This window comes from Cervus canadensis, chromosome 8 (assembly GCF_019320065.1).
Source record: "Cervus canadensis isolate Bull #8, Minnesota chromosome 8, ASM1932006v1, whole genome shotgun sequence".
Classification (NCBI taxonomy): Eukaryota; Metazoa; Chordata; class Mammalia; order Artiodactyla; family Cervidae; genus Cervus; species Cervus canadensis.
In genome coordinates this window covers 606,771-617,571 of record NC_057393.1, presented here as the reverse complement: position 1 = coordinate 617,571, position 10,801 = coordinate 606,771, and the positions used below count along the sequence as shown (strand labels likewise).

The 10,801-nt window shown below is 54.1% G+C and overlaps 2 protein-coding genes and 1 long non-coding RNA gene across 8 annotated transcripts in view; 1 reads left to right on the top strand and 2 right to left on the bottom strand.

The window, feature by feature from the left end:
* Window positions 1–409, bottom strand: part of LOC122445809 — a 1,194-nt gene extending 785 nt beyond the window's left edge. Inside the window, exon 1 of the long non-coding RNA XR_006270681.1 lies at window positions 29–409. This is a non-coding gene — a long non-coding RNA (uncharacterized LOC122445809). The remainder of the gene's footprint in view (window positions 1–28) is intronic.
* Window positions 1–3,198, bottom strand: part of TUBGCP2 (tubulin gamma complex associated protein 2) — an 18,950-nt gene extending 15,752 nt beyond the window's left edge. For 2 of the 3 annotated variants that reach the window (XM_043475057.1, XM_043475058.1), the window contains exons 1-2: window positions 3,064–3,198; window positions 418–600 (exon numbers count right to left, since the gene is read on the bottom strand). In XM_043475057.1, the coding sequence (XP_043330992.1) occupies window positions 418–567 (150 nt within the window). In that variant the 5' untranslated portion in view covers window positions 568–600; window positions 3,064–3,198. Of the gene's footprint in view, window positions 1–417; window positions 601–3,063 lie in introns of those variants that run through there. The other variant, XM_043475060.1, reaches the window with a different exon arrangement.
* On the top strand, window positions 3,146–7,664 carry ZNF511 (zinc finger protein 511). 4 transcript variants are annotated; one of them, XM_043475062.1, is made up of 6 exons: window positions 3,146–3,371; window positions 3,541–3,614; window positions 3,906–4,107; window positions 4,260–4,459; window positions 5,475–5,609; window positions 6,248–7,664. In XM_043475062.1, exons 1-6 carry the CDS (start codon window positions 3,219–3,221, stop codon window positions 6,324–6,326), a joined length of 843 nt encoding a protein of 280 aa, XP_043330997.1. In that variant the 5' UTR covers window positions 3,146–3,218; the 3' UTR covers window positions 6,327–7,664. The 4 variants fall into 4 exon arrangements, with proteins under 4 accessions (XP_043330997.1, XP_043330999.1, XP_043330996.1 ...); XM_043475064.1 differs by having other exon boundaries at window positions 3,149–3,371; window positions 4,260–4,378; XM_043475061.1 differs by having other exon boundaries at window positions 3,149–3,371; window positions 4,254–4,459.
* The last annotated feature ends 3,137 nt before the right edge of the window (window positions 7,665–10,801 follow it).

Sequence of the window (10,801 nt, the reverse complement as noted above, 5' to 3'; positions counted from 1 at the left end):
CCCACACAGCAGTGGGGGACGGGACCACCTCAGCCCACTCAGCCCTGGGGGACGGGACCACCTCAGCCCACTCAGCCCTGGGGGACGGGACCACCTCAGCCCCACACAGCAGTGGGGGACAGGACCACCTCAGCCCACACAGCCCTGAGGGCAGGACCACCTCAGCCCACTCAGCCCTGGGGGACGGGGCCACCTCAGCCCACTGAGCCCTGGGGGACGGGACCACCTCAGCCCACACAGCAGTGGGGGACGGGACCACCTCAGCCCACACAGCCCTGAGGGCAGGACCACCTCAGCCCACACAGCCCTGGGGGAAGGACCACCTCGCCCCACACAGCCCTGGGGGCAGGACCACCTCACCCCACACAGCCCTGGGGGCAGCACCACCTCGCCCGCGCAGCACGGTGCGGCACTCACCTTGGCGCTGTGAGCAGACACCGTGGTTGTGACGTACGGGGTCCTGTTCTTCTGCAACAGATCAATGTAGACCTCGGCCCCGTCTCCTCCATGCACCCGCAGCAGGCTGAGCAGCTCATTGACATCGTGGTGAATCCGAAATTCACTCATGATTTTGGCTCTGAGACATCACAACGTGTTTCCCTAAAGGTAAAAGACAAGCCATTTATAAAAACAAATCCCTATAAATAAAAAGTTTAAAGCAATCAAATTAGGCCAATGTCAGCTCTTGAGACGTCAAATTGTCACATGGGCTAGCCTGGCGGGCCCACAGGTTCCCCAGGCAGGCCCCACCACAGCCTGCGCTGACCAGTCCGTGGGGCCCCGTCCTGAGGAGGCTCTTCCGCCCCCCTGCTGGTGGGGGCTGTCTCAGTGGGCAGCTCTGGGGGAATCGGAGCCCTGACTCAGAACCTCAGCAGCTGCGGCCAGTGTCCAGGCTGCTCCTCCGCTGGGGGCTGGCACACGCACAGAGAGCGGATGCGGCCTGAAGGCCTGGGCCTCCTTCCTCTGGGAGCTGCTCCCTCGGCTGGCAGCCAGCACTTTCTAGCCCCAGCTGCACAGACACAGCGACCCCTGCCCTTCAGGGGTCCTGATCACACAGGGAGCTCTGCACAGGGCTAAGCCACTTCCCGTCCCAGCTTCCACCACAAGGCCCCGGCCGCCGCTCTGGGAACCAAGGCGCTGCCTCTGCTCGCCCAGGCCAGGTGTCATGTCCACCGTGCACTGTAGCTGGGTGGGCTTCCCCTTCAGTTCCACCTGCCCTGTCAACCAGATATCCGAACGTCTCCTCACTGGATATATAGCCTTCCAGGGTCAAAACTGTAAGTGAGATCCCGCCAAGCAGACAGTGGTGGCCTGCATGGGGACTTCTGTTCTCCCACTAATGACCGGTCCAGTCAGCCATTATCATTAACACTGTGACAACGACGGACAACTAGATTCAAAAGACAAACACGAGCAGGCTTTACGTGCTTCACATAAACGTTTGGACATACCTACGCAGGGTTCATAATTTGGGATCATGAGCCACAGGAGACTTTTGGAAATTACAGGCAAGGCCATTTCTGATTTTTATGAGGAGGTCTTTCAACAGATCCTCAAAGGCTCCGTGATCCTAAGATCAGAACCACTGTGCCAATAGCTCCAGTGAAGACAAGCCATGAGAGAAACATCAGCTGGGGGAGCCTCAGCACACATACCCACAGTGTGAATGTTGATTTGTAACCACACAGAGAGAGACTCTAACCCCAAGTGACAGAAAACAAGTTCCCAGTACACGAACATCAGTCATCGGACAGAGACATCCAACATTGGCCAGAGGCAGAGTATCTCCAGACAAGAAAGCCAACAGCAAGGGTGAGCTGGCACGTAAGTCACCAGCACACGTATTTTTCACATCAGGAGGTGCTCACAGGACCACGGTCATGGGCCTGAGGCATGGCGGGGCCAGGGCTGAGGCTGAACCCTGACTTGGGGCTTCCAGGCTGTAGGACCCTGGACAAAAAGCTTGTCCTCTGTAAGCTTCTTCCAAAAGGGGGTGAGTACTAGGTCCTACTCACGAAGCTGTCGTGGAGATTTAATACGGCACCTAAGAACCTGCATTGTCGCTATCAAAAGAGCAGAAATGAACACTGCTGCTGCTGCACATGGCCAATCACTGGAAACGGCTGTTACCTGAGAAATGGAAAACTGGCCATGAATCAGAGCCAGCGCCCTAAACCACGGTTACCTTGTAACCAGTCACAGAGTGCAGGAAGGAGGCACTGGAAATGACAAGCAAACCAGAAAAGACAGCACAGAGCTCTCACGGGGCCTCTTCAATTCCAAGGGCTTTTTTTATCCACATTCTAAGAGGTTCCCTAGGACTGGGGGTGTCCCATAAGAGCTAGCCGGAAGATCACATTGGACACATAGATGGCAACGACACTGCATTTGCCACCAGAAGAGACACAAGCGGGTGGACAGGAATGTTGTGAAAAAAGCTCATGTAAGCAAACATTTATGTAAAAACTACCTTCGTGAAACCTCACATCTGTGGGAGAAACAGAGCAGACGTTCACATCACAAGTACTGAGACTCCCAGGAGCCTGGGTTTGGGAACAGTTCCCGCGAGCTCTGCTGCTCTCACCGGCGGGCAGCACCACCCTGGGAGGACTTCTGGCTGTGGCCTCGCTAGAAGGGTGCTCCTGATACTCCCTGGGCAAGAGGCCGGGGGGCCAAACACCAACCGAACCCCCCCTCCACAGTGCGGCAGCGCCCCGCTCAACACAGCTCTAAGAGCACCTAGCTCATCTTGCTGACGCTCCCGAGTGCTTCTCCCTGTGGGCCGCCGCCAACGAACCCACAGACCCCGGTGACAGAGACTGAGCTGCCGGGCGCCGAGGGCTCTGCAGAGCAGAGCGACACAGCGAACCGTGCATCTCCCAGAGACCACTCGGGCTGCGTTCTGGAGACAAGGCCGGCGCGGAGGCCGCAGCAGCCCTTCAGGCGGGAGGCGAGGCGGTGGGCAAGCGCGACAGCGACAAGGGCTGGAAGGAGCCTGCGGTGCTCGGGGCCGGGAAAGGGACCCGAGCCACCCGCGGGAGAGCCGCCCCCAGGCCGACTCACCACAGCCGCGCGCCGGAGCCCGAACCCGAGCCCGCCAAGCCCGCCGCACCGCCCGCGGCGGCGGCGGAAGTGCCGCCTGACGTCACGTCCGGCCCCGCCCCGGCCGGCTTGCGGACGGCGGCCGGGAGGCCGTGCCGCCACCGGCGCGCAGGGCGATGCAGCTGCCGCCCGCCCTGCACGCCCGCCTGGCGGGAGCCCCTGGGGCGGCCGCGCCGCTGCCCGTGCAGCGGGACCACCTGGCCGGGAACGCGCCCTTCCGCTTCGCGGCGCGCCAGGTGCGCTTCCCGCGGGAGCACGAATTCTTCGAGGTTCGTGAACCGATGAAAGAGAAGGCGGTTGCGGGTGGGGGCGGGGCGGATTCCCAGGTGGGCGGGGCCAAGACTCGGGGCGGGGCCCGGGTCCTAGGGGCGGGGCCCGGACCCGGGTGGGCAGGGGCCCACGCGGGCCCGGGTGAGCCCGCAGAGCTGTCTTCTGCAGGACGGGGACGTGCAGAGGCACCTCTACCTCCAGGATGTGATTACGCAGGTGGCTGCGGAGCCGGAGAGGCCCAGGTGAGTTCTGTGACCCAGCTCAGGGCCCTTCTTGCCCTCTCCTCACCCCTCCCTCTGCTCGCCCCTCCCTGGTGTCTGCCCTGGACCACCGACGAAGCCAGCATGGCTGGCCTCGCCACCACCTTGCTTGTCCGTGAAGATGTATTTGTAATGAAGGCAGGGCTTGAGATTGCAAGAGAAAATCCGAAGCTTTATCAGCTTTATCCGCAGCCACTTAAGGGGAGCGGTGACAGGGAGCTTGACGTCCTGTCCTCCGAGGAATTGCATTCCCACCAGGCGTTTTTCCGCCAGGGTGCCCGAGTTCACCTGTCAGGTGGCTGGCTGCTGCCAGGCGTTTGACGCCCTGGAGGACTATGAGCACCACTACCACACCCTGCACGGAAACGTCTGCTCCTCCTGTAAGCGGGCCTTCCCCTCTGGGCACCTGCTGGACACCCACATCCTGGAGTGGCACGACTCGCTGTTCCAGATCCTGGCCGAGCGGCAGGACATGGTGAGGGACGCTCGCCCACGGAGGCCAGGGGCAGCCATCACGGGGCTTGTCCCCGAGCCGTGTGCCTCACGGTGCCAGAGGCTGGGGTCCCGACTGGGTGCGGCAGCGGTCCCGGGGTCAGGGTGGCGACACTGTCTCTGTTGTAGTACCAGTGCCTGGTGGAGGGCTGCGCGGAGAAGTTCAGGACCGGCAGAGACCGGAAGGAGCACCTGGTGACGCACCACCTCTACCCTGCAGACTTCCGCTTTGACAAGCCGAGGAAGGGCGGAGGGTATGTGGCGGGGCTCGCGGAGGCCGCCTCCTGGGCTCAGCAGGCCCGAGAGTGTGCAGACTCCTGTCACCTAACGTCACGGTTGGTTGTGGGTTAACCCTGTGAGTCAGGAGTTACTAACCCGAGAGGGGTTGAGCAGGTGGAGGCGGTTTTGTACGTGGCCACTCTGCAAGGAGGAGAAGAAGGGGGACGCTGCCTTCCTGGGCCTGTGTGGGCGGTGACCGGGGCGCAGTCACAGGGTCTGTTGGGCGTCCCTCTGCGCTCACGCTCCGCCTCCGCCGCCCCATGACCCCTCCTCCATCCTCACATGGGCCCCGTGGGGGTTTGTCCCAGGCCGTGAGCCGTTTCCCGCACATGGAGTCCTTTGGCTTTTCGTTTGTCCGGTCAGTACATTTACAAGCTTGACGACAGAGCTGTGTAATATTGTTCAGAATGCACTGTGGAAACTACATCTGGGAACTGCCTTTAAGTTCGTGTTTTCTTTGCTTTTTCATTAACTGACCTTCTCAGGGAAAGCTTTGTAACCATCTAAAGATTGCCTTGATTGAAATCATTTCAGACTAAATTGTTGTCCCCAGATAGGACTTTGCTGTTCAAAGTAGAATAATCAGGAGAACCCACTTCAATATGGGAGATTTTTCTAAGACCTTGAGTATAAGGTAACTGCTTCCTTTCCAAGGAATCATTTTAAGGAGAAAAAAATCATGCAGTGCTGGATTGAGACAGTGGTGTTAAGGAGGAGAAGCTCAGTATTGTATGGCTGGCTTTAGTGAATTTCTCACTTAATTATTATGGAAAGACGCTTGGTACTGTTGATAGTCATTTACCACATGACATCATAAAGGTAGTATTTTAAAAGACAAAGTGTGATTGTTATACCTAAACTCATAAAACGTGGTGTATGTCATATTAAGTTACCTCTATTTGTCCTGTAATTCCAGTAGCCTGGAATTACCCTGACAAAACAGCCATAAACAGACTGGAATTACTCTGACAAAAGCCATAAACAGCCAGAATAGCTTTGCGAGTTCACTCCCGGGGGAAGGTGGGGCTACAGGCGCTGACCCTGGGAGAGCCCTCAGCCTGTCTTCCCCAGCCCAGCCTCGCAGGTGTCGACAGAAGCCCCAGGGGAGGACCAGGCACCCCCTGAAGGAGATGCCATGGAAGTCTGCTCTGAACACGCAGAGGCCCACCTGGAACCTCCAAGAGAGAGGCGGGTCTACGGCCACAGGTCAGTACCTGGCCCCTTTCTGAACCAGGTTCTGAACTTGTGCTTCTGGAGAATTCTGGGTTTGACTCTGAGCGTCCCCACTGAGAGAAGCCGCACTGGGTTGGAGTGTTGGCTTCAGGGGGAGATGAAAAGCCTGAGCACCCTGCTGCCCTTGAGTGACCTGGGGCCCTGGGAACACAGCCTCCTCTGACCGTGGCCTGGGCGGGGATGGAAAGATGCAGGATGTGACTGCTGGGGTAACCTACCTACCGCCTGTCTTTCTAGTGTTAATGGTGTTTTTGTTGGGTTAATTTGATTTCAAGTCTAATTTGGGGGTCAATGTTGGAGAAATGGAAAAAACAACCAACAAGCCTACCCTGTCAGGGAGGACCTGGAGGCCCCCTGCAGCCTGCCCATGGGTGTAGTCACTCTGACCTGAGAGTGAGCTGGGGAAGTGGGAGGCTCAGGCTCCGTTGGGGGCGGGCACAGGGAGCGCGCCCGCTGTGGCCTCGCTGGATGCAGGGAGCTCCCACCTGAAGAGCCCTGCGGTCTCTGGGGAGGAGGGAGCATCCGGAGTCAGGCCCCGGGAGACTGCCGCTGCATTCCGCCATCTATGGGCAAAACTGTAGCGGTTTTGTGTGGACGTTTTTCTGTTTCAGGATACCGTCAACCATCTGTTTCGGGCAGGGTGCCTCTCGAGGATTTAAAAGCACCAAGAAGAAAAGCAAGCGCCTGTGACGGTGGAGCCCGCCCACTGCCCTGCTCGTCCCAGGCCGTGAATAGCCAGCTGACCGAGGCCGTGGGGGATGCGTGGGATCTGGAAAGGGATCCCTTGTGGGTGACTGGGGTGCGGGGAGCAGCCACCACCGCTCACAACGCCCTTTGGAGACACATGGGGTAAACGGTTTTCCTTAGTGAGACGTGTGGAGTAAAGGGTCTTCGTTTACGTGGAGTAAACGGTTGTCCTTCTATGCTGGGTGACAGTGAGGATTTCGTCCTCGGCCACTTCTCAGAGGGGGCGATGGGCTGACAGGTCCCTGGGGGGCTCTTCCTAGTTTTGGGGGGATGCCCGCGGCCCTGGTGCCTGCGCTCGGGGGAGACTTCGGCCTTGGGAGGGGCTGCAAGGCCTGTGGAGCCAGAGGGACGTGGTGGGGCGGGTGGTCGGCTTGGCCCCGGTTTGGCGATGCAGGCCTGCCCTGCTGGGCTTGGGACCGGGGACCCACCGGCTGGCTGTCCTCTGGGGCCTGTCCCCTGAGGGGCCCGTTTGGCCCTTCTCGCTGGGCACTTGGGCCTGGTCTCTGGTCCCTCTGCGCCCCGCGCAGAGCCCTGCTGCCCCAGCAGCGCCGTGCTCGTCAGCCCGAAGGTGGCCTCTCTCCTCCGTGCTTTGCTGTGGCTTCACTAGTGCTTCCAGCAAAGGCGCTCGTCACCCTGTCTGCTCCACGGAGGGTGCTCTGAACCTGGGCTTTTCTCTCTTCAGATGGCACCTCTACCCCATTCTCTGTTCCTGCTCCTTCTAAAACCCCAGAAACATGCATCAGACACCCTCACTCTGCCTTCTAACACCCCTTCCCTATTTCCTGTCCCTTATCTGTCTTTGCTGCATTTTGGGTAATTGCTCAAGATCCATTTTTCAGTTCACTAATTTCCTTATCAGCTGTTATCAGATGTGTTGTTGAACTCATTCACAGTGTTTAATTTCCAAAGTTATGATTTTCAGTTCTTTTAAGTGCTATGTTGTTTTTCTAATTTGCTGGACTTTTATAGCTTTTGTTAATCTTATCTTCAACTCATTCTTTTTAAACATATTGAACTTATTGTACATTCTCTGACTGATAGCACCAGTATCTGAAGTCGTGGGTCTGACCCCTCCATCCTTCTTTCTGCCGCCTCACTCATGCTGCCTAGTTTCCTGGGGAATTTTATGAGTTTTGGCTGTGAGTTTGTATTTCTTGGAATTTACCACTGGAGTTTCTCTGACATGTCTAGGTTCTAGCTGAAAAAATGAATATTTGTTTCTGCTATATGACTGCAGATCTATGATCTAGGACCACTTTAAAATAAATTCTTAGAAAAATAGATTGTTAAAAATTACTAGGTATGAATTTTCACCCCAATTCACTTTTCCACCCATGCCCTTTCTGTGTTGCCTTTACACAACTTTAGCCAAAGCAGAACATCTGAGGGGCAGAAAGTGACCCCTCAGTTCACTCATAGAAAGAGAAACAGAAATAAAAATGCACAGAGACCTGTTCTTCTGCATCCAGTTGACAAAACCCAAAGGTTAGATGGCGCACCCTTTTGTGTGTGAAGTGGCATCTCACATGTGGTCAGTGGGGGTGCTGCATGCTGCAGCCCCTAGGAAGGGAATTTACCAATACCTAACAAAGTCACTTTTGCACATACCTGTGACCGAGCAATCCCACTTTTAGGACTACATTCTGAACCCACATTGCAATACTTCAAAAGATTTACCCAAAAGGCAGTTTATTCAGTGAAATTTTTAATAACTAAATACTGAGAACAACTCAAATGTCCCAATTGCCAAATGACCTGAGTAGTTTTGAGAACTGAAATTTTTTGACTTGGGAAAAAGTAGATTTAGGAGCATTGACATTAAAAACCCATAATCCTGAATTTGAATTAGAAGTACTGTTGTAAACTATAATGTATATACCATATTTACTAAACCTACAGCTTTACTGAAAGCCTAGATTAGTCTTTTGAGATCAAGGAAGCTATTGGGGAATACCAAGCTTGGGCCCAGGAGACATCCCAGAAAGGAGCTGCCAGTCAAGGGCAGGACAGCTGGAGTGGACTGAGAACAAGAACTACAACTGGAAGAAACACATCAAATATACTTACCTCCGTGAGTTCATAATGTTTCTTTAAAGACAAAACATGCTTCCACTGCAGAGACCCTGCTCCAGGGGTTGCAGCTGAGGACTCAAGGCTTCCTCCCCCAGCTCCTTCCCCGAGGAGTGGGCCCAGTGCCTGCCTAAGTGGGGGTGAGGGCGCCCTCCTACCCAGTCCCCTCTTGGCAGGCAGGCTCCACCTTGGCACCACTGAGGGTGCTGGGCTGCTGGTCACCCCCCCAGCTGTGGGGCAGTGGTTCTCACCAGGAGAGATGGCAGAGAGGACCCCAGGCTGGCACCCCACCGCTGAGCTCCTTGAGCAGGGGTGTCACGGAGACATCTGCCGTTGTCCTCCCCGCCGGCTCCAGAGTGAGCTCAGAGACTGGGGGGCAAGGGGGTGAGCAAGTCAGAACAACAGATCGCTCCTAATCTCTTCCCAGAGGACTGACTCTGTTTGCAACAGACTGTGGAGAAGCTCAAGCGCAAGTTCTCAAGTTTCATGAGGCAGTAGTGGACACTTGGGAGGAGATTCGAGATAAGGCCAAGCTGCAGGCTGGTTCACAGGACGGAACTAGGGAATCAGAAAACCAGGGGAGCCCTCATGGGGTGGGAACATGAAACACCAACGCAGAAAAGCTTGTGTCAAATATCATATATTAATGTATATATATATGGAATCCAGAAAAATGGTACACACAACCTTATTTCCAGGGCAGAAATAGAGACACAGACATAGAGAAGAGGTTTATGGGAATGGGGGGTAAAGAGAGGGCATGATGGATTGAGAAAGTAGCATTGACTTACATGCACTATGATGTGTAAATAGCTCGCAGGAGAGCTCAGTCTATGCTCTGTGATAACCAGGAGGGGTGGGGTGGGGGCGAGCAGGAGGGAGGCTCCAGAGGGACGGGGTGTGTGTGTACTCACAGCTGATTCACTGTTGTACAGCAGAAATTAACAGCATGATAAAGCAAGTATACTCCAGTTTAAAAAAAAAAAAGATTGTGTCAGGCTGGAACTGGATTGGATAAGTTTTAAAGGAATTTATGCCCAGGGGATTGTTGAAATCAGTAGAGCAATCAGCTGGCAATTCAGTTCAGTTGCTCAGTCATGTCCGACTCTTTGCGACCCCATGGACTGTAGCACACCAGGCTTCCCTGTCCATCACCAACTCCAGGAGTTTACTCAAACTCATGTCCATAGAGTGGGTGATGCCATCCAACCATCTCCTCCTCTGTTGTCCCCTTCTCCTCCTGCCTTCAATCTTTCCAGCATCAGGGTCTTTTTCTATGACTTAGTTCTTTGCATCAGGTGGCCAAAGTGTCGGAGCTTTAGTTTCAGCATCAGTCCTTCCAATGTGTATTCAGGACTGATTTTATTTACCATTGAATGGTTGGATCTCCTTGCAGTCAAAGGGACTTGAATCTTCTCCAACACCACAGTTTCATCAATTTTTCAGTGCTCAACCTTTATGGTCCAACTCTCACATCCATATGTGACTACTGGAAAAACCATAGCTTTGAGTAGATGACCTTTGTCAGCAGAGTGAAGTCTCTGCTTTTTAATGTGCTGTCTAGGTTTTCATAGCTCTTTTCCAAGGAGCAAGCGACTTTTAATTTCATGGCTTAGTCCCCATTTGCAGTGATTTTGGAGCCCAAGAAAATAAAGTCTCTCACTGTTTCCATTGTTTCCCCATCTTTTTGCCATGAAGTGATGGGACCGGATGCCATGATCTTTGTTTTTTGAATGTTGAGTGTTAAGCCAGCTTTTTCACTGTCCTCTTTCGCCATTAAGACATTCTTTAGTTCCTCTTTGCTTTCTGCCATAAGGATGGTGTCATCTGCATATCTGAGGTTACTGATATTGCTCCCGGTGATCTTGATTCCAGCTTGTGCTTCATCCAGCCCAGCATTTTGCATAATTTACTCTGCATATAAGTTAAATAAGCAAGGTGACAATATACAGCCTTGATGTACTCTTCTCCCAATTTGGAACCAGTCTGTTGTTCCATGTCTGGTTCTAACTGTTGCTTCCTGACCTGCATACAGATTTCTCAGGAGGCAGGTCAGGTGGTCTGGTATTCCCATCTCTTGAAGAAATTTCCAGTTTGTTGTGATCCACACAGTCAAAAGCTTTGGCATAGTCAATAAAGCAGAAGTAGATGTTTTCCCAACAACAGAATGGGAAAGACTAGAGATCTCTTCAAGAAAATTAGAGATACCAAGGGAACATTTCATTCAAAGATGGGCACAATAAAGCACAGAAATGGTATGGATCTAACAGAAGCAGAAGACATTAAGAAGAGGTGGCAAGAATACACAGAAGAATTGTACAAAAAAGATCTTCATGACACATAGACAA